The sequence below is a fragment of the Plectropomus leopardus genome, chromosome 7 (genome assembly GCF_008729295.1).
Source record: "Plectropomus leopardus isolate mb chromosome 7, YSFRI_Pleo_2.0, whole genome shotgun sequence".
Taxonomy (NCBI): Eukaryota; Metazoa; Chordata; class Actinopteri; order Perciformes; family Serranidae; genus Plectropomus; species Plectropomus leopardus.
The window spans coordinates 16,802,325-16,824,461 of record NC_056469.1 but is presented as its reverse complement, the minus strand read 5'-3'; the positions used below and the strand labels follow the sequence as shown (position 1 = coordinate 16,824,461).

General features: G+C 40.2%; 3 protein-coding genes across 5 annotated transcripts; 1 reads left to right on the top strand and 2 right to left on the bottom strand.

Annotated features, from left to right (window-relative positions):
* Window positions 1-2,291: 2,291 nt before the first annotated feature.
* Window positions 2,292-5,337, bottom strand: LOC121946118 (urokinase plasminogen activator surface receptor-like). 2 transcript variants are annotated; one of them, XM_042490559.1, is made up of 5 exons: window positions 5,271-5,337; window positions 4,816-4,932; window positions 4,581-4,727; window positions 2,992-3,102; window positions 2,292-2,861 (listed from the first exon to the last, which is right to left on the bottom strand). In XM_042490559.1, the coding sequence occupies exons 1-5, from the start codon at window positions 5,314-5,316 to the stop codon at window positions 2,662-2,664; spliced, it is 621 nt and encodes a 206-aa protein (XP_042346493.1). In that variant the 5' UTR covers window positions 5,317-5,337; the 3' UTR covers window positions 2,292-2,661. The 2 variants fall into 2 exon arrangements, with proteins under 2 accessions (XP_042346493.1, XP_042346494.1); XM_042490560.1 differs by lacking the exon at window positions 4,816-4,932.
* Window positions 5,338-8,671: 3,334 nt separating this feature from the next.
* On the bottom strand, window positions 8,672-16,592 carry smg9 (SMG9 nonsense mediated mRNA decay factor). 2 transcript variants are annotated; one of them, XM_042490525.1, is made up of 13 exons: window positions 16,182-16,592; window positions 16,009-16,083; window positions 14,556-14,790; window positions 14,305-14,444; window positions 14,087-14,199; window positions 12,405-12,516; window positions 11,817-11,912; window positions 11,558-11,643; window positions 10,285-10,391; window positions 10,086-10,193; window positions 9,806-9,931; window positions 9,571-9,715; window positions 8,672-9,181 (listed from the first exon to the last, which is right to left on the bottom strand). In XM_042490525.1, the coding sequence occupies exons 1-13, from the start codon at window positions 16,326-16,328 to the stop codon at window positions 9,103-9,105; spliced, it is 1,569 nt and encodes a 522-aa protein (XP_042346459.1). In that variant the 5' UTR covers window positions 16,329-16,592; the 3' UTR covers window positions 8,672-9,102. The 2 variants fall into 2 exon arrangements, with proteins under 2 accessions (XP_042346459.1, XP_042346460.1); XM_042490526.1 differs by having other exon boundaries at window positions 14,305-14,402.
* Window positions 16,593-17,153: 561 nt separating this feature from the next.
* si:dkey-79d12.4 (zinc finger protein with KRAB and SCAN domains 8) lies at window positions 17,154-22,122 on the top strand. Its single transcript, XM_042490514.1, has 2 exons — window positions 17,154-17,461; window positions 19,159-22,122. The coding sequence occupies exon 2, from the start codon at window positions 19,191-19,193 to the stop codon at window positions 21,306-21,308; it is 2,118 nt and encodes a 705-aa protein (XP_042346448.1). The 5' UTR covers window positions 17,154-17,461; window positions 19,159-19,190; the 3' UTR covers window positions 21,309-22,122.
* The last annotated feature ends 15 nt before the right edge of the window (window positions 22,123-22,137 follow it).

The window sequence follows — 22,137 nt, the reverse complement described above, 5'->3', positions numbered from 1 at the left end:
TGTGTTCGTGTGTGTTTAGGCTATAACGTGTGGATCACTGTGTGTGTTTGTGTGCGGAGAAACACTGGGCTGGTTTCGGTTCGGTCGGACGGGTTTTTAGCAGAAACACGGCCACTTTGGACTCTGATCTTTCTTCCTGTGACCCTCTTTTCAGCATGTAGCATAGGCTACACTCACACACACGTGTACACACACACCCAGGCGCGTTATGCAGGTTTAACATCCAATTGGGTCCGCACCCCGCACTCCGAACCCGGCCGAATTATGAAGAACACGCCGCCGTCGGCTCGCCTCAAACACACTGGAGCTGTGTCCCAATCCAGGAGCTGTGTCCCAATTCAGGGTCTGCATCCTTCGGAGGACGCAGCCTACGCGCATTACCGGTTGTTAATTGGGACAGTCTAGCCTTCGGAGGATTTCCTGGTTGCGTCACCAGATGTTTCCGCCCTTACCCCCACGACAGTGGATTCCTGTATATGCTATATGAGTGTTGCCAACTTTCTGGTAAAATCAGACGACTGTCCAAACTCTCTGGAGACTTTTTGATTTAAACTTTCATGTCAAAGCGAGCGACGAAGTTGAGAGAGCCGCCGTAAACACCGCCCGGTCCGAGCAGCATCTGCCCCGCAGCAGCAGCGGCAGCAGCGGCAGCAGCAGGCTGTGTTAAATAACAGCTCAGATACACAGCACAGCAGAGAGGAGGACTAACTTCCATTCATTCAACATTTAGACGTTTTATTTAATTTCATTTTATTTTAATATAGGAATGAATTACAATGACATACTTAAGTCACTTGCGGCAAGGCATGGAGTAATTCTTAGCAAGAGACACTTAATTCGGCTGCTCAAAATGCATGGGCTTAAACCAAGGGATCTCCTGGCCACAAGTTATTATCTCGTGGCCACGAGATAGTAATACGTGGCCACACATTTTTTTTTTCATCCAATGTTACCAGAGGGGCTCCGTACAATTCTAATTGCATTAATTGTTTGTTTTTTGTTTTTGTTTTTTGTCTCCACTGCTGTCTCAGATCAAGTGGCCAAACAGGAATCAGTGCAATTCAATGAAAAGTTCCTGAAGAGTTTAAAAAACTGCCTGCTATAAAAACTTTGCCCAGAAGATGGTGTTGCACTATTCATAGTTGTTTCAGACTCAAACCTCCTGCCTGTTGTATATGACTAACAGACACACAATATGGAGATGGACACAGGCTAAACAGTTGTGGGGTAGAAATCAACAGCAAAAAAGCTGTTAATGAGAGGCTTCTCGTTTACCAAAACTTTATTACAATAAACACTCCCTAATAAGTCAAATTCCTGCCTGCGCTTAATCTGATAACATTAATATACATATCTTCAGAATCATCATCTGGGATGATCAAATTAATTTGCATTAGCCGTTAGTGGGTCAGTTCATTTACAATTTATTTGTCTCATCATTTTGATGTCAGTACAGTTTAGTTTGTCATATTATGCAAAGACCTTCAAGAAAAAGGATCTCAAAGTTCGATTTAGTCACTTGTTCATGTCACATTTGGACATTTCTCAGTATTTGTATCATTTAAGCCAAATTATATTTGAACCCAAGTAGATATAAAAACAGAAAGTAGTCCGCACACTTGACGTGGACGTGCACATTTTTATCCTTGTAACCCAGGTAGCTATAACATACCTAGCTTGCCTAAAAATAGTTTGTGCTTTAGACTTAAAGCAACTTTGCAAAAACTCAAGTGGGTTTAAAAAAGTTGCCCCATCACACTGCTTATCTGTACAATTCTGAGGCATCCAAGCATGTTGCAGCACTGTACAGATGAGTGTACAGTGAAAAGATTGTACAGATGAAGCGGTTTACTGGGGTTGTGGTAAGGACCACACTTGCAAGGTAACAAAAAAGAAACCATTAAAATAGTGTGTGAATGTTCTCTAATTCTCATTCTCATGATACTATGCCTAAATAGATTTTTGTTGCCAGTTGTTTGACTCACAAGGAAGGCCTGGTCAGTATTTATTATATATTGATGGACGTAAGGTCAGATGTATTGTGTGTCTAATATTATACATATTAAAAGCTGTTAAGTTTTCTTTTACCTTAAATCAGAATCTGGAAACAGCTAATGCAGATTGTAGGCCTGATTCAGGCCTATGCACACTCTTTTAGTTACGGCAAGCTATTCCATGCACTAACTTCAGTATCCTGAATGGTTATTTGATACAAATGTGTTTTATGTAAGATTGAGATTAGATTTAAAGCACTTAAAGAAAGCACAAAAATACAATCAGAATACGCAGCAGAATTTTAAGAAGTGTATTTATTCAGCATTTTATCAGTAATATCAAAATATTTGCGATAATTGTAATCAAAACATTGTGCTTCAACATGTTTCTCACATTCTTCTTGTTTTACTTAAAAAGGGAAAAGAGCTGTTGTTCACAATTAGTCTGTTCAAAACAGTAGCTATAGCTAAAGAAGTTGTCTGGTATGAGGCAAGAGACAAATAGAAGACACAACTTTACTAAATTACATTTTTATGCTTTGCTTGCTGAAGTTTTCTCACTCATCGGCTAAAAGGATAAGGACAGGGGTGTGTGAGCTGAGCCCATGCAAAGATGAGAAGAAAAGCTGTTTGCCATGTGCTGCAGTGACGCTGCCACTTCCACTGTTTAAAAGAGCAACATGAACGAGACCAGTGGTGCCAGCAGGAGCAGAAGGCCAGCATTGGTGCTGCTGGCGCTGTTGCAGAAGTTGCCCTGACAGCAGCGAATATCGGCTCCAATAGATGATAGCTGTGCAGATTGTATACCTGAGCAGATCATTTTGGAAGCGCAGCCCTTCATGGCCATCTTTTGATCTCCTACATTCACTGAGAGAATGAATACAATGTTAGTGTGCGAGCCTTAGGTTATAATACATCTACTAAAATCACTGAGCATCCCCCTGAGCAGAGGAAATAGCCTGAGTGGAACAGCTGTTTAATGTGTTTGGCCAGTTACCTTGTGATGAGATGCAGTAGTCCTCGTTGCCTTCACAATTTATAGTTGCTGTGCAATCTTGTCCATTGCAGGTGAAGCACTGTTTTCCATTTGGATTGGACTTGATGGGCTCTGTAACATAGAACATACATTGTTCATATTGTTTGGAGATGTAGGGATTGAGGGGAGAATACAATGCGCTTCTCTTCTTTAGTTCCTTTTTCGTAGCTTTTTTAATGGATATTTGTTGTTGTTGTTTTTTTTCCTGCAGATGAATAGCTTTCAAACGAACAGATAAACAAAATCAACCCAGTCGCCAGAAAATCTTTGCATTGTACATTTCTGCAGACCGCAGATAGGCTATGCTAAATTTGTATGACAGCAGATATGCTGAAACTTTACAAAGCTCCCCAGGACTTTGCTGGCCTTTTTGGGGGATTGCTGCAGCCTGAAATGTCTGATTTCTCAGCAGCTTTTCTAAAAAAAAATTGCAAAATGTATATGTTTTTAGGCTTTTATTGCAATGAAATTGCATGGGCAAGTAAACACTGGAAAATAGCTGTGATGCTACCTGGGACTTGGGGCCTGTTATTATGCGCATTTAGTGTTTACCATAGAATTCTTTTTGTGATGGTAATGGGGCAGTAACCGTGGATCGTCAGCAATCCTTCATGTGCAGCTCTCCTCTGCTCAGTTAGCATGAGCTGACGTAGGAGCAGTGGCTAACATCTGAAACTGAGCTATAAAACTGTCTCCTATTGACAAAGAAACAGGCACGAAAACCTCTTGGTTATGGTTGGGAAAAAGTCATGTTTTGATTTAAAATACCCAGTTCTGGGGGCACAATCCCAGCTGAAACTGCTTTCGGTGGCACTATTCCTGGTGGAAACACAGTCATTAAAAAAATAATCACTTTTACTAGCCTCTAAAAACACTGTGATGACTCACTAAAAAACAATTGTTTTTGTCATTTTTTTGCTTTTGAACAGTGGTTTGCAGCTGGGAAGCCATCTCGCCTAGGTGTCATACCATCTTCCATGCCCTCAAACTCCCGATGTCAAAGTCAGCTCGTGTATGTCACTTAAAAAACACTGATAACCTACATATCAAATGCACAACGGTAACATATCCATGGTCTGCAAAAACGTACAATACTAACATTTTCTTCTGGTGTCTTGGCTGATAATATTCAATGATGTATGCCATTTGTTGAAAACATAACATAACACAACAACCTAAAGGTTATAAAACAAGATTCACTTGAGCCTAGAAATTCTCTCTCTCTCACTCACTCACTCACGCACACACACACACAGAGAGAGAGAGAGAGAGAGAGAGAGAGAGAGAGAGCCGCATTGTGGCAGTTAGAAGTGTCATGCCCTTCGTGTCACATCATCTTGGTGGTAATTAAATGAAAATATCTAATATCTCTTTATTTTCTAATATAAATAGTCATTCCTTTGACATCTGAAACATGATACATGCAACCAACACTAACTTTTATGGACAGTAGTTTTTAGTTTTTAACAGCTTTTGCTCATGCAATTGTCAATTGCCATAGGTCTCAGTGCAAATAAGTATTACATAAACAAACAAAATGAGTATATTACCAGGGGCAGGTTGAGTGTTGCAGAGCTCAGAGGTGCAACACTTGGATGTAATTGCAGTTTTGGCAATTCCAAAGTTGACTGAACCCTCAACACACTCTTCAGCCAAAGCACAAGTCTTTGCACTGACATCAAAAACTTTTGAACCACCTGCAAGAAAAGAGGAACCTGGGTAAATTGGATCGGTACCAAGCAGTTTTACACTAAAAACAATGCATTGCACCATACCTGACCATACCTGCATATGAAATGATTTTTACTGCAGCACACTGATGCCCCTGCAAAGGACATTCTTTTGTGACTGTGCAGGTTCCTGTGCTTTCCGGTTCACACGTAAAACATTTCAGAGTGTAGGCTGAGGAAACACAAAACTCAGATACTTAAAAATAAATCGGCTTTTTTCCTACAACAGAAGGCCTAAATAATTTTAACATTTTAATGCTGAAGTAAATTCTTCAAAATGAACACAGCCACAAAAAAATTAAGGTGGTGCCATCTGATCAATATTTGAGTTTTTTCCAGTTACAACAGAAAAGACTCCAAATCATCTGCAAAAACTGCAGGTGAGTAACAAAGACTATCAGCTGTCCTGTAGACACAACACTGCTATTTGACATGTGAACCATGTCTGTAGCATTCACATAGGTAAATGACCACAAACAGTTAAACATCCAATAACAGAACAAAACTTGCCTTGAGGAAGAAGCACAATCCCAAAGATCAGCGGGAGGAGATGCATTTTGTGATGGTGGGACACAACTGAATTTCAGTTTGAGCTTTTACAGCTTATATAGTTTTCCTGGGAAGGGGTTGTCTTTATACTCAGACACCTCCCTATTCTTCCCTTGACAGTAATGATTCTTAAAAAAAGCCTTTCACCTGAAATGAAACTGAAGTGAAACAAGCAACAAAATACTAAGGACTGCTGGGTCAGTGTTAACAAAAGATACAGTCGTACAACAGTTGATATTGTTTTCACCTTGTGAGTCTGTGTGTGTATCATCAGGGCAAAATGTGGTCCTGGTGACATTAATTCAGGGGTGTCCAAACGTTTTTGAATGGAGGCCAAATTATATAATGTGAAAACACCAGGTTCATAGGTACTAAAATACAGGTCAAACTATCTAAAATGAACTGAGTAATCTGTGATGTAAACTAAACAGCAACCAGCACTTTGTCACACTGCCACTACCTCAGGACTGTTTGGACCCAGGTTTGGTGTGCTGGAGTGCTCACAGATCAGGAATGAGGCTCACACACCTGTGCCCCATGAGCCTCTTAACAGTTCAGGTCCTGTCACCCTTGTTCTGAATGCTGTTCGCTAGATAGAAGTCCACACCTTTGCTGTGAACTTCTGTCTCCACTGCACAGTGAATAAAACGCATCTGAAGCAGCCACAGAATTCGAGCATAGCAGAAGAAAGAAAGAAAGAAAGAAAGAAAGAAAGAAAGAAAGTAAAATATGGTGGTAAAATGGTATGGTGTTATGGTAAAAATGGTGTCCCTACATCCTGCCCCCCTACGCCTGGCCCCCATGCTTGGACGACACTCATCCTAGAACTTAAACTTTACTTTGATTTTTACTGTATATAAAGTTTTGTGACAGCATCTTGCACAGAGACTATTGCCTTGACAAAATCTGTTCAGGCACACAGACAGACAGACATATTAACACCTGGAAATACACTCAAAACAGCCCCTGTGGTAATTCCTGCTAAAATTGGTGCCACCAGGGCATTTTTTTGTGAAATCTTTCACACTTTCAGTAAAGGAAGTGCAGACACAGATAGTTCATTGATTGACATTATGCATTCTTGCTATAACTCCATTGTTGTATCCAAAACATATATAGTTTGTTTCAGAGAGGATTGTGAGAATTTCAAAATTCTCAGATATATTTTTGAGTTACGCTGGAGTTCTTGTTGGGGTTGTGTGACACCCTGAGCTGTTATTAATGTCATCACTCCAGTTCCCCTTATAAAAGCTGATAAAAAGCTGTACAGATCCCTTAAACCCAGTGATGGCGATGATATGAAAGAACAATGCAAATGTGGGAGAAGTCTCAGGATTAGCTAAAGTCTGACTTTTAGATTACAGTGGCTGTCATCTGATGTCAGGTCTACTTCACTGTAGAATTGACTTGATTCACTTGAAGCAGGTCAGCATGGTAAATGTCATAGGTAGTTGAGTAACAACTCCAGTATGTACACCTCTCTTAGTGTGTTAGGCAGTTACTGTAGCTGAAAATGTTTTGAATTTTCACAAAACACAATAGAAAGGTGTGACATGGAAATCTAATTCCACCTGGCTACTGCATGTAGTTTCTAATCTGGCAGCTACTGTGATGACCAGAACTGGGACTTGTGCAACTGTATCAGGTTTCACTTTTTTTCTCAGTTTTTTTGTGTTGTTCCCATGCAAACAAAAGAAATAAACATGTGAATAACAAAACATTTGTAATTTCAACAATTTTCTGGTGGTGTATTATCTGACAGAATTGCAAGGGTGCCGATATTTTTGGCCATGACTGTAAGTTTAACTTTGAGGTGTGTACCGTTATGGAAGAAAGTGGAAGGACAAGCTCAAACAGGTTTAACTTAACTGAGTTTCCGGTTATGTTTTAACAGAAACAAAAGCTACCGACGACCGTTCTCACAGCATGCTTGATGTCATCTCTATAATGTAAAAGGTTTAAAATCAATATGTCAGTGTTGACTTATGCCATTATTTTCCTGTTAGAGTGCAATAAAAAAGAACCACACATAAAATCTTTTCCAACAGTTTCCTTTTATTTTCTGGGTAACTGTACATTACTCCCTTTTGGAGGGTTGAAAGAAAAGATACCCCCAGATATTCTCATGTTTTGCAAATAAAATAAATTATCACATCCTGCTTGAACATGTGCAGACAACTGGTTACTTCCCTTTTGCTGACCACTGCTGTACAGGCTGCTGCTGCTGCATCTGTTCAACATGGCAGGGCTGTGCAGCTTACTGACGCAGAGTGCCAAGAGTCTGCAGGTTGTTTCTCCCGCCAAAGCTTAGAGAAGGTGTCCTGCTTTATATCAGACTCTTCAACACTGGCAGGGTTCACTTGTCCCTTCTGTAGGGTGCAAACAACCATCTCAACTTTCAGTGCCAAGGTCTTCTCTCTGTGACCTGATTATCAGACATAACATCTTGAATCTGGTCTTGTGTAGAACAGCAGATAAACCAACAGGTTAGCAGAACAGGATGTGTGATACCCTGAGCTGTTAGAAATGTCATCACTCCAGTTCCCCTTATAAAAGCTGATAAAAAGCTGTACAAATCCCTTAAACCCAGTGATGGCGATGATATGAAAGAACAATGCAAATGTGGGAGAAGTCTCAGGATTAGCTAAAGTCTGACTTTTAGATTACAGTGGCTGTCATCTGATGTCAGGTCTACTTCACTGTAGAATTGACTTGATTCACTTGAAGCAGGTCAGCATGGTAAATGTCATAGGTAGTTGAGTAACAACTCCAGTATGTACACCTCTCTTAGTGTGTTAGGCAGTTACTGTAGCTGAAAATGTTTTGAATTTTCACAAAACACAATAGAAAGGTGTGACATGGAAATCTAATTCCACCTGGCTACTGCATGTAGTTTCTAATCTGGCAGCTACTGTGATGACCAGAACTGGGACTTGTGCAACTGTATCAGGTTTCACTTTTTTTCTCAGTTTTTTTGTGTTGTTCCCATGCAAACAAAAGAAATAAACATGTGAATAACAAAACATTTGTAATTTCAACAATTTTCTGGTGGTGTATTATCTGACAGAATTGCAAGGGTGCCGATATTTTTGGCCATGACTGTAAGTTTAACTTTGAGGTGTGTACCGTTATGGAAGAAAGTGGAAGGACACGCTCAAACAGGTTTAACCACCAACTGAGGTTTCGGTTATGTTTTAACAGAAACAAAAGCTACCGACGACCGTTCTCACAGCATGCTTGATGTCATCTCTATAATGTAAAAGGTTTAAAATCAATATGTCAGTGTTGACTTATGCCATTATTTTCCTGTTAGAGTGCAATAAAAAAGAACCACACATAAAATCTTTTCCAACAGTTTCCTTTTATTTTCTGGGTAACTGTACATTACTCCCTTTTGGAGGGTTGAAAGAAAAGATACCCCCAGATATTCTCATGTCTTGCATAAAAATAAATTATCACATCCTGCTTGAACATGTGCAGACAACTGGTTACTTCCCTTTTGCTCACCACTGCTGTACAGGCTGCTGCTGCTGCGTCTGTTCAACATGGCAGGGCTGTGCAGCTTACTGACGCAGAGTGCCAAGAGTCTGCAGGTTGTTTCTCCCGCCAAAGCTTAGAGAAGGTGTCCTGCTTTATATCAGACTCTTCAACACTGGCAGGGTTCACTTGTCCCTTCTGTAGGGTGCAAACAACCATCTCAACTTTCAGTGCCAAGGTCTTCTCTCTGTGACCTGATTATCAGACATAACATCTTGAATCTGGTCTTGTGGAGAACAGCAGATAAACCAACAGGTTAGCAGAGCAGGCGGCTGTATTCAGAGAGGGCCGAAGACTTTTTCACCCCATCCCAGATTCGAGCTGCATAATGGAACCTGTAAAAACAACATAACAGACCACAAATTGTATTCACCTAGATGAAACGGTGAAACCAGTGATTTAATGATTTTATATTTTGAGAGAGACGATACTTTCTAGCATTGTCCTTTTAATTGATAATGTATAATAGAGAGGCAGACGGAAAATGTGTGGAGGCTGAAGTGCAATAAAAATCCAAGGATGTTTCGGTTTATGTGGTATGCATCTTAGTCAGCAGCCCACAGCAACCATGTAGCCACATGCCCAGAGGAAATGACATCCATACTGTTATAAAATTTCTATTGCTGTGTTCATTTGAATTATGTTGTTTTGTCCGATAAAGCACCATAGAAATTAAGTTAATGTTATTATAAAAGAAAAGTGAACAAAGAAGAATGACGTTTACCAGTTTTTCTCAGTGAGGATGGTATGTGACAGCTGACAGCGGGGCATGGCCAGTATTTGGCTGCGGAGTTTTGAAACCATGGTGGAGAAGGCAGGATGTCCTCTGTATCCCGGGAGCAGGGAGAAGAGCGGATATGTTCCCGACCCTAAACACGGCCCAAAGATTCATTCACATCTTACACAATATACAAGTGGACAACTGAGTTTGCCTTTTGTGATGATAAATTCTCTGTAACCTGCTTTAGTCAGATTATCTTCCCCATCGTTTTCCTGCATAGGAAGGAGGAACATGTTGACTTCAGTTGCCAGATAGTCCTGCCCCAGGCCAGGAAAGATATTGCAGTCGAGCATGGACAATGTACCTGAAACCAACCACATAATATGGGAGGAGTGCAAGAATAACATCATGAAAAAACTACTGTTTTAGTCAAATCACCACATTAAAAACCAGTCATATCAACAATATCGTCCCAGAATATATTTATGAATGAAGAGAATATTTTTGAAGTTTTGAACCTTTGTATTTGAGATGAGAGTGGGTCATTAATTTGTCCACCACCATATGCATGTTCTTCAGATTCCTTGGGCAGAAATCATCTCGTCTGGCCTTATTCTGGAGAAACACTGGAGGAATTTAAGGAGGAGACACTTTTGTTTTGATTGCATTAAACCTGGTAGGTGCGTTAGATTGTGTGTTTCTGCGTTAAAAGGTCACCTATGTGAGGATAGTACTCTGCTCCATCGTCATTGCCTGAGGAGCCAGTGCTGTCGTGGCTTGCAGACGGAGTAGAAGGTTTCAGCATTTCAGCAGTCTGAAGAAACCTGTCCACAAACATCAGTTAACTTCCAGTGTGGTACTGACATCTGAATCCATGAGACTTATCAAAAAGAGAACTTAAAAGATTCTCACAATAAATTAAATAAAACAAAAAGGAAATGTTGTCAATAGTTTAGCCTTCTGCTAGCGGGAGCTAAAGGCTCATGGCTCCAGCTTCAAGTTCATGTTTATATAGTAGAAGTTAGCTGGAGACAGTGTTGAAAATTAAATTTGTTGTCCGACCGGTAGATTCCAAAATCTACCAGCCACTCAGTAGATTGTCATTGTTCTTTGGCTTGTGAGTGAAGCAAATCTAGCAGCCACGTGCATATTTTACCAGCATTTGGCTGGTGCTAATTTCCAGCCCTGGCTAATTCTAGTCTCATTTGTGGTCTGTGTGCTAAGCAGAGAGAGCTTTGAGTGAATGCACTGCACCTTATTCTACAATTAAATAAGATAACTTCAATCAAACACTTGGTTATTTTATAAAGCACACAAATCTAAATATTTATTAATCCTCTGGGAGGAGGGGCGTAGGACAGAAAGGCATAAGTAGAAAGAGGGAGGTGTATTTTTATTTTTTCTTTCTCTTTTTTGCCTATTCCAAATTTCTGCCTACCCTAGCATACACCATATGGGCATGTAATATTGTCTTAAGTAATACTTGAAACTGTTCTTTGACTCCTAACCTTTTAAAGATATATAAGTTGTTATATTTGGTTTAAATAAATGTATAAACTTCCAAGATCAGTGTAATGTGCCATCTGGCTGCCAGCAAGCTGATTACAGCTAATGCTTTCCATACAGAGATGTAATTTTTAATTGTGTGAGCTTTAAATTAGGAAAAAGTAAACACAAGGAATGTGTCTTATCATGAGATTTGAGTTATTCAGAGTAATTATTACAATTTGCTGTTCACAGGTAATGATGCACTAGACAAGATCAATGAGCACATGTTTGACGGGTACATTGCAAGTCAGGCTCTGCTCGCATTTGTTGTGTACAAGACCAACTGAGAGATAAACATTATTGAACTTATGAAAAAGCAGAAGACAAATATCCTCTCAAGATACAAAATGAAATGCTCAACATTCCTGGAGGGGGGGGGGGCTTTCAGAGCTTTTCTCTTGTGAGCCTGGGCAGTATTCATGGTAGACAAGGAAGTACCTACCTGTACAGATTTAAGTCAGTGAACCAGTCTTGAACAACAATGACCACATGGCACACGGTGAACAGAAATGCGGCGATCTGCAGAGACTGTTGACAGATTACATGTGAAAGAGTGAGGACAGAAGAAATAAACTTGTAACTATCATTAAACAATGTACCCCAGGACCTGAGGCACATATTGACCCTGTGAGCTTCTGCACTCATGCTCACATAAACAACAAGTGCAAACACCCGCTGTCATCTGCAGGTCAGCCACTGACCTGCATCTCAACATATGTGTGAGGGAGGTTGTACTCTGGAGGCAACTTGCGATCGTTGTTGATGAGGTGGTCGAGAATAGATGGGCTGAGCATTGGCTGAAGAAACAAATAACGAATTTACGCACAATTAATCAATCTATAACCAAATACAGTGTTTTAAAGGCTACCTGTAACTTCTTTCTTTTCAAGGTGGCAATACAATTTGTCTAATAGACACCTGATGGTTTCTAGGTATTCTATTTTAATCAGCTATTGAGGAGTGAGATTATTTTGTAGAGCTGCTGTTTGTATTAGACAATCGTTGAGTCTGTGCTGATTGTTGCGTGTTGTATTGGTGCTGTAATGTGTTTTGTCAAACTGTGAGTATGTATGCTTTGTTATGTGTATTTGTGTATTTGTGTAATCTTGTACATGAAAGATTGCAAAGGAGAATAATGGAGACCCCAGGAAGAGTAGCTACTGTCTAAAACAGAAGCTAGTGGGAATCTTAATAAACAAACAAACAATTCCATTACAAATGAATAAGACAACAGAGAAAGACAAAACAAATTGTCACTGTATCTGCTTCATTCTATACTTCATTCAGACCTGTGTATCCAAGAAGATGACTCTCTCTTGTGTGATGAAGAAATCGATGCCTGTGCTCTGGTTTCCTCCTCGTTCCTTGATTTCTTGTGTCTGCGCTCTGAACACATAACCCCTGTGCAAACAAACACGTATTACAGCAATTCAAGTCCCTGCATTAGTTAAGCTAAAAGATAAATGTTAACATTTAAGGGATGCATGGATAGGGCATGAAATTCTAAATAATTATTTATGTTGATACTTATTTATTTGTTTTTTCTAAAAGAACGGTCCTCAATTATGTGGTTTTCTGATATTTGGACATTGGACAATATCACACATAAAACTGATCATTTAAAAAAATATATATATAATGAGTTAAACACTCTACTCACGCTTCATTCTACAGACACAGATGGATTTGCTCTATCGCCCCCGTGTGTTTAGCAAGAGTACCACCACTTTTTTAATGTGCAGTTTAAAAATAAAAATTTTGATGAAGAAACAAACAGAATTGTGCGATTTGTTTGTGTTATCTGATTTTGCATTTTAATTTTTAAGTGGTGAGGATGAGCTGTTTTTGAAACACTTCTTCCATTCCAATTGAACAATATGAAGAGTAAATTATAAGAAAGACAAGCTGACAGTAAACTCCTAACTTATCTTAAGCAGACATGAGTTTTAGGGCTGGGCTAATGGACAATTTTGGCTTCCAACGATTATGAATACAAGGTAAGGTATGTTCTCATTTTTTCTTTTGTTGTAAATGCAGCACACCACTTTCCTTTACAGTGGTGCATTTCAGGTGCGAAATGCCCAAACTTGCTCTCAGCCAGGCTGTGGCATGTTAAGTTCACCTTGAGCCTTTGGTCAACAAGAAAAGTAAAAGCAATCAGCTGTTTGGAAACACTTAAGTTTAAATTAGGCTGAAGAGGAACAACAACAAATACTATGAAAGATCTGCACCACAAGGCAAAACCATCAATTTGTTTAATCATCTGAAATTCAATCGCAAAATGGTCTATGGCCAAACAATAGAGGAGCAAAAGAACTGAAAAAAAAGCAAATCTCCCTTAAATTCTTCCACCACAACACAGTCATTGATCAAAGCCAGTCTTTATAATGCAACTACCTCCCCATCCAGCTCTCAAGAAAACCCACTGTTAAAAAGACATGTTTTTTCAATAAATACTTTATGTTTCTAAAGTCCATGAGTAACTGTGTTTAATAATCGTGATCTCAATGTTGATAAAAAAAAATCATATATATTTTTTTTTTTTTTCAGAATCAAGCAGCCAAAACATATTTTCCCTTGAACAATATCCTGTTAGGAATCTGGCATCACCTACAAAAAAAAAACTATACAAAATGCTTTTGTATTCTGCCATTCTAGTCCTGTTCGACACATTTAAATACTTTTTAGATTATATAATTTACATGTGCTGTCACTAGTGTATTGATGCTATAGTTTTAGACCAATGTGTAGTGCAGGTAGGTCTTAGTAGTACAACAACAGTACTGTGAGTCCAACTGATGGATTTTTTATAAAATTTAAATTCCAGGCCTCATTCAGTCAATTGGCATCAAGAACACATTATCAGTTGTTTTAAATCCCTCTTACATACACGATGACATTTTCCATCATCATGGGAGCGCCTCATTCTTGTCAGCATCTTCTAACTGCGGGCCTCCTTAAACAACCTCACCTTTGATCTTCCTCAGGCGTGTTGGCAGATAACAGTGACATGATGGTAGATTTCCCACTTCCCTGCAGGCCAATGACTCCCACCACCAACATATCTGTCTGGTCCCTCAGATACTGCAACACATGACAACAAAACACAACTCCCATTGCGTGCCACACAGCACAGTGTATTAAAAACATTCAGAAAGCATATAATAGGATGGCTGCACATGAACTCACCTCCATGGCAGTGTCACACCAATTCATCTGATCATCCACGAGCTTAATGCTGTGCTTCATCTTCTCCGGAGGGAGGAGTTTAGACTGACCGACCATGGCTGAAGTCATATGGAAAGATTTAAGGTTTACTTTCCTTTTTTCTGTGCACATAGATTGACCTTAATGAGCTCATCCAAACTGAGTTTTTGTCACAGTAAATGAACTTTATAATACAAATTAAAGTTACATTTGTGAAATCTACAATAACTCACGGTCCACGGCGCTGCTCGATGCAGAAGCTCCCATTCCTCTGTTTTGGATCTGGTAAACAGGCTGAGTGGGCCTCTGCCCCTCCCTCTCCATCTTGGAGGGCCCTGGTCCAGAGGGCTGAGCTGCCGTTTCTGGAGGGGTCCCTGGCTTCCCTCCGTCGTCCCTGGCTTTCATTAGCATGATGGGCTTCTCCAGGACCGGAGCTCCACTGATGGGTGCATTCTGTGACGGCTTGGCCTGGAAAAGGATCCAACAACAGCACAAATCAATGAATCAGATGACCAGAGAGGTAAAACAGCTTAATACATATTATGAACTGTGTTTTATGTTATTATCACTTATGAACTGTGACTCATTTGTTTCGGCATTGTGAACGTAGCCTTAAATTGTGGAAAGAACTGTAAATGCATCGGTACCTTACATTGCTTTGGACAAAAGCATCTGCAAAACTAGTTCATGTAAAAGTACATATTCTGATATCATAATTATTCTGTGTGCCTGATGCAGAAAGTATGCAGAATATTAGTTGTCACGCTTATTTCCTATTCCTTATCGTCCACCACATTTTAGTACCTCCAGCATGCCTATAGCATGTAGTACATGCAGAATGCAGTACTTGTAGTAGGCAGTATAAATCTACAATCCACAGATGGGGAGAAGCGATAGCTCCTCTCATTTTGGCCTACCATATTATTATTACAAATACTACTTCTACTACTAAAACTAGTACTGCTACTAATGCTGCTACTACTTCTTCTACCCCTGTTGTACTGTTTGGCCTTTGGATGTCAAAAAAAGAGATTATAGCAGCAACTTTAAGGAGCATGCAAACATTATATATATCAGCATCTTCATGGTATTATCCAATTCTGCAACCTTTAATCCTATTACCACTACTGGTACTACTTCGACTACTACTAGTGCTACTGTTTGGCCTATGTATGTTAAACACAGACATGAGAAGATTGATAGCATATTATATACACACATATATGCCATACTTTGTTTTGGAGTTTGTTATTTTCCCAATTCTGAATATTGATGGAAAGATTTTAATTTGTATTGTGCATGCATATCGGTTCCAACTATCGGCTATCTATATTAACGACTGATAATAGGTATTGGCTCTGAATGACAAATATCTGTGGACCCCTAGTACTTGCAATATGTAGTATATGAAGTCTGCTGTAACTGTAGCATGTGTTATCTACAGTATGCTATACTTGTAGTATGTAGTACAGGTAGTATACACACACACACACACAAACACACACACACAGTGTGGCCTTGATACCTCAATGATTCAGCTCCTGGTGATAAAACTTAAAAAGTATTTGGTGATAACAGGGACACAGTCAAAATGTCTTGCGATAACTTCTAGAGAAAGGTATTATGGTTTGTGTTCAGTAAGGGGAAGTGTTAAAAGAGTTTAGTATCTGAGACAGGCTGACATACCCTTTCTCCGGGGGGTTTTGCAAGGATGATGGGGGTCTTCTGAATGAGTGGGCCTGGTGGATCTTCGCTTCCATCCTGAAAAGACAAATTTAAGTGAGTCACTATTCTGCACAGAGTTAAAACACCGCAACACCGACTTTATTAATGAGAGGATGTGATTGTATTATAGCCACCCTTCGCTCCCTCGGTTGATACTCTCGGTCTCGACTGGGACCGGACAGATTTTGCCCCGGTGGTCCGGCATCTCTGTCTCCCCGGCGTCGCCTCCTCCGGCGTCCCTGCCCGTACATCCCGGGCTGACTGTGGCCGGACTCTGACATGTCTCTGCTCAGCTGGTTCACCACAGCAGCTAATGACAACAGACAGCTAGCTAAAGATGGGAGCCGAGTCCACGCAGGTGAGACCTAAAGATAAAGTAAATTTCACTGAAATATCTTCAACACTAGAAATGTGCTCTCAGCTAAAGTCAGCGACCATGAGACGATTCCTTCCTTTGGCGTTTAAAGACATTTATTAGTGTGAATCCAAAGCACTCGCCTACGGTGTATTCATGTTGGCTGGAGCTTCCCCTTAGTGCGCTTCTTTCGTAGCTCGGCGTTGCCCGTTTCGCAATGTTGGACGTTGGTTCGCCAATACCAAAGGCTAAAGGAAACTCCACCCGCCTGATATTCGTTTGGTTCCCAATCAAACGCACCTCGTTCGTCTAGTAAATGAAGTCGTCATGAAACATCGTACAGATATGGGTAGTTCCGCTGATGGAGGGAACATTTTGACTTGAAACCAGGGTATGTTTTTTAACCCCTTGAAATCTGGATCGACATAACTTTTTTAGTGCTGCGTTCAGACGCCTTTCACAAGTTATTGGACTCCTTGGAGCGATTTGGTATAATTTCTGCCGAAAGCATCAGATTTTAAAAATGTAAAATACGTGTGAATTAAACTTGTTATAAAGTTTTTATTAAATTTAATGTCAGTAGTAGTTTTGCATTTGCAATTGTTTTTTTATTTTTGGAAAAGTGCGACTTCCCTATGATACATCCATGAGTGAAACTCTCTGGTGCATTCTGGGAGTTGTAGGCGCCCCTTTTCCGGTTTTAACCGGATATGGAGGAGTTGGGCTTGTGGACGCCATCAACAACATGATGGTGTCTTCAAATATTAAATTTCAAGTGTCTTGTTATTGTAATGTATTGAACAGCATCTGAACTAGTGTCACCTGCACAGGTGGATGCGCTTCAAAAACAAATCTTGGCGAGAGGTGAACTCCGAAAACCTGAAACATTAAATATACGTGGACGTTAACATTAGCTGTTTTTATTTTTAAGTAACGCACAGTAACGCATGTAACTGACTTGGGCGAGTTGACACCTTCTAGTCTGGATTAATCCCATTATTTCACCTCTGCTCTGTGCAGCAGGAGGTAGTTTTTTGGTCCAGTACTTTGTGGACAGAGGTAGGTATTCTTTTCATGTGCAGTTGAAAGTACATATAAGTGTCCTCTGTGACTCAAACGTAGTCTTTTCACACTAAAATATAATGTAACGTTAGCTACAATTGGGAAAGCGGTCGTAAAGGGGATAACAGTGTCAGTGTGGTGAAACTTTCATTATTTATCATCATTAATCGTCATTGTTTGTGTTTTCTGTTGACAGTTTAATCTACAAACAGTTAGAAAAAAAGTAAACTCTCAGAAAATTGTGAACTTGGCACAACTTTCCCGACCTTTAGGTGACCTTATGAAATTGCTTAATTTGGCCAGAATTCAAAGATATTGGATTGAAGGTAAACAATAAAGTGAAAACACTGAGACAGCCTGCTGGCGTCTTTCTGATGCTGTACTGTACTTAAGCACAGGGAGGCTTTGAGCTGACAGTGCTGACATGTAGGGGTGTAGAGGCCCCACGATATGACATTATCGCGATACCTTAGTCATGTTATGATATTATTGCAGTTAGTTGCAATATGCTGAGTATTGCGTTAGAATACACTGTGATTTACACAATACTATAACGTTTTCAGTCTGTTTATCTCACTTTGTGGATTGAAAAAGCCATTGATTATATTATTCTAGTAGGCTACCAAAAGTTTGATTTCTACGTGTAATATTTATAATTTATATAATTTAGAAAAACAAACAATACTTCTACAAAAAAAATATTGTGACACTATGCTGGATCATTTTTCCCCAACACCTAATAATATGGATATGTTAAGCAGGTATACAATGCTCACCATCATAGTTTAGAGTGTTATCTTGCAAACATTTAGCCCTAAACATGAAATATAGCCGAGGCTGATGGCAATGGCGCTGCTTTTGCTGGTATTTAGTCATAAACCAGTTAACAGTACAAACTGAAAATTTGTCCTTATTTTGGCGATAGATAGATGGATTCAGAGGGTAACCAGGTCAGTGGGTTTTAACATTTTGGGACAAAAAATCTCTGGATTCAAATTAAATAGCAATTATGAATTCTGCTATGACCTGATTCTTTTTTGGTCAGTCAACTTTTTAGCCTATAGTATTCTTTTAGCTGTAAACCACACATTATTGTGGCTTTATTTTGGCGAAATATTTATCTTAAAGGTATAGTATTTAGGATGTAGGTGGACATATTGGCAGAAAGGGAATATAGTCTGTATGTTAAGTATGTTTTCTTTGGTTTATAATTATCACCTAAAAAGAACAGCGCTTGTGTTTTATCGTGGGATGAGCCATGCTTATCTTCGTGTGAGCAGGTGTGTGTCCAGAGTCTTCCATGTTGCACCACCACGTTTATACGGTAGCCTAGAATAGACAAACCAAACAGTGGCTCTCGATCGGGCAGTTCTGGGTTTTACATTGGCCACTGTGGTTAGCAGTTTCTGTTGTTTTGGAAAGGAAGAGGCCTCTGCGGATAATTTGGCTCCTGGTTAAAACCCTGTGAACATGAATACTGAAGGAAGTCTCAACGGGGGAGGTGTCAGCCAGTTGTAATTGTCCATTCTTACCGCTAGATGCCACTACATTCCCTTAAATCTTATACACTGCTTCCGTAAGACCAAATGGCTGTCTGCTGTGATGTTCGCTCTATATGCTTGTATGAAACCTGCAATATGGATTTATCCTCAGTCATTTTCAAACAATTCTGTTCATTCTGTTTTAAATTGCAGACCAACGAGGGATTTGCCTTGACCTGCTCCTTATGTCTGAAGACTCAAGCAGTGGTGAGGAATGGTGTTTATCCATAAAAAGGAAGGTGGATGATTGCCAAAGAGAGGCAAAATGTTGGGAATGCGGCAAAATATTCAGCAAAATAACGAACTTGATGTCCCATTACAAAAGCCATGATATCAAAGCCACCTGCTACATCTGCTCAGTTACTTTCCGACGCCTGACGTCGCTCTTCATGCACCTGGATAATGTGCACTTGCCACCCTCCTGCTCAATGTGCAATCATTCTTTCAGTAATGTGTGGGACTTAAACAAGCATGCAGAGAGATATTGCAGAGGCCCAGCGAAATTTCAGAAAGCTCCCTCTTTGACTTTTGCCGTCACTGATCAGATACAGAATAGTTACAGTGTCCCTAGTAAAGTGACAGCAAGGCAAACCACAAACTCAGCACAATTTCAACAAGATCAGATACAGAATAGTCATGTTATTAATAACATGACAGCACAGCAAAACACAAACTGTACACCATTTCAAAACGCTCGCCCTTTGACATTTGCCGTCACAGGTGAAATAAAGAGTAGTTACAATGTCCCTAATAACATGACAGCACAGCAAACCACAAACTCGTTGTCGGAGCTCAGGCCTCAACAAAGAGTTGAGATGAAGTCTGAGAGTCCTGAGATGCCTGAAAACAGTGTAAAGTATGTCGCTGGTGAAGATGATAAGAAAGACATTGTCATGGAAAGTGAGTGTAAGAGAGCTGACAATTCAACAAGCTCTGAATCCGATGATGAAAATAAGACAAGCTCTAAACTTGCAGACTTGTCTCCAGATGATCCAGAATCAGAGGGAGGCTCAAGTTCAACCAATGATTCCAGTGACTCTTCTAGAAGTATGCACTCCAAAAACACACTTGCAGCCCTTCCTAACATTAATAATCCAATGTGTGCTGCGTGTGGTAGAGGGCCATTTCGGTCAATGAAGCTGCATTTGCTGCACTGTAGTGGTATAAGGGTAAAATACCAGTGTTCAGTATGCAAGAACATCTTTCTAACTGAGGAGTCCATTAAGGAGCACTACATGCCTCTGTATTCCTGTGAAATCTGTGGCCAAGTTTTCCCTCAGGAGAGCTTGTACCGTCACCATCCGTGTCCCAAGGGAAGCAAATCGCCTCTGGTCCTCTTTTGTGCCGAGTCAATGCCGCAAGCGTGTAACATTTGCAAATCCTTTTTCACTTCGGAGAAAACTTTGTCAGAACATGTCACCAGAGTTCATACGACAGTGGTCAGCACCAAGGTGTGCATCATAACCAATCCGTCAGTGTTGACTGATAAAAGGATATTGCCAGGTGTCCACGGCACAGCAGCCATCAGTCGTCCAAATATGGTTAATAAGGTCATAAATGGACATCTCTTTACTGGCCATAACCATGCACAGTCTCTGTCCACTGTTAGACCCCCCATGCCCCATCCGGGTAGACCTCCTGCCACTTTATGCATGGCCTCTGCTGCTGCACTTGTTGGATCAGGAAAAGACTTTGCCCTTGGTCCAAACAACCAGCCTTCAAGCCGTCAGTCTGCACCTTTATGTCGTCCTCCCAGTGCCACTCACACAATTTCATCTACTGCAACCTCTGACCCAGTCCCACCACCAATGCCCACCATCATTGCCATGTTTGAGAACGACAGCCATGACATTGCTTTAATGAAACGCATGAACACAGACTGGCGCTCTAAGGCCACTTACCCCTGCAGGCAGTGCGGCGCCATCTCCCGGCAGCCCTCCCTCATAATCAGCCACCGCTACCTCCACCGAGGCCACCGCACACACCAGTGCCAGTGTGGCCGAGCTTTTAAGCACCGGCTGCACCTGCTGCGGCATTGCGTTCAGCATGCAGAGACTGTAAGCTACATCTGTGTCAGCTGCGGGGAGACTTTCACTGGAGCAAAACTCTTAGCTGAGCACATTAAGGGCAAATCACAGAAGAAATCTCAATCTGGGCGTAAATGTAAATGTAAAGTTAAGAGAACGTGCAAAATGCCCTTTACATGTGGCTGTGGACAACTCTTTCTTAGGCCTTCGGCTTATATATGGCACCAACTTAAAAACATGACAAAAACTAAACAACTGAAGAAGCCCTTGGGATGAGAAGACATCTCTTGTGTCTCCATGACTTTTATCTTGTCTTCTTCAGCTTTGTGCAACACAATTTAAAAAGTGTTAAACCAAAACGGATTGTCACTATTTTGTTTTTTAAATGACAAAATCAAAGCAAAACAACATACACATTCATTTTTAATGGCTTTTGATTATAAGCATGTCCTGGACAGTTGTTAACATGTTTTCACCATTTGCAAACGATACATAGTAAACACGGTTAGAAAAAGTTCCTCATCGGTTCTTTTTTACAATACACCGGAGTACAAATTAACCCATGAGGAATTTTTTTTTTTACTGTTGGATTAAGTTAAAACACAAAACTCCAGTTTATCCTCCAGAGAAAGAGTTAATCCAGTTTTGGTATTTTTTCTCACAAAGTGCATTTTTAACAGTGAGGTTTTATATGGGAGTATCTGACTCCTCGTTTATTCAGATTTGTTTTCACCACAGCTGATTCAAATGTTATGCTCCTGTGAGACATAGTAGAAGTCTCGATATTCAGGTTGAAAATAGCATATGATTTCTTTGTAGTTGGTACATAATCCTGATTTTAATGCTCATGGAGCTCAATTTTGTGCAATTTACTTAATTCATCTCCACTAGATGGAGCTGTTGGGTTGCTAAAGACAACTTTGCTCTTGTTGCATTGTTCTCAGAGCAGGTGTCAACTATTCAATGCTTTTCCTGAATCAGAAGATTACAACCTTAAATGTTCACAATAATCAATGAGTTTCAGTTGATATCCCTTAAGAGCCCAATAATTTACAGTTTGAAATAAAAGCTTCTTCCCACTATACCTGAATCAAAGTTTAGGGTT

Excerpts from the sequence above, each read along its gene's own strand:
- LOC121946118 (XM_042490559.1), bottom strand. The coding sequence starts at position 5,316 with ATGCATCTCCTCCCGCTGATCTTTGGGATTGTGCTTCTTCCTCAAG. Across the intron at positions 4,933-5,270 it reads GATTGTGCTTCTTCCTCAAG|CCTACACTCTGAAATGTTTT; the intron begins GCAAGTTTTGTT and ends GTGTTTCCTCAG. Across the intron at positions 2,862-2,991 it reads CTACTGCATCTCATCACAAG|TGAATGTAGGAGATCAAAAG; the intron begins GTAACTGGCCAA and ends TCATTCTCTCAG.
- smg9 (XM_042490525.1), bottom strand. The coding sequence starts at position 16,328 with ATGTCAGAGTCCGGCCACAGTCAGCCCGGGATGTACGGGCAGGGACGC. Across the intron at positions 14,200-14,304 it reads GGTGTGACACTGCCATGGAG|TATCTGAGGGACCAGACAGA; the intron begins GTGAGTTCATGT and ends CATGTGTTGCAG. Across the intron at positions 10,194-10,284 it reads AGAGTACTATCCTCACATAG|TGTTTCTCCAGAATAAGGCC; the intron begins GTGACCTTTTAA and ends AAATTCCTCCAG.
- si:dkey-79d12.4 (XM_042490514.1), top strand. The coding sequence starts at position 19,191 with ATGTCTGAAGACTCAAGCAGTGGTGAGGAATGGTGTTTATCCATAAAA.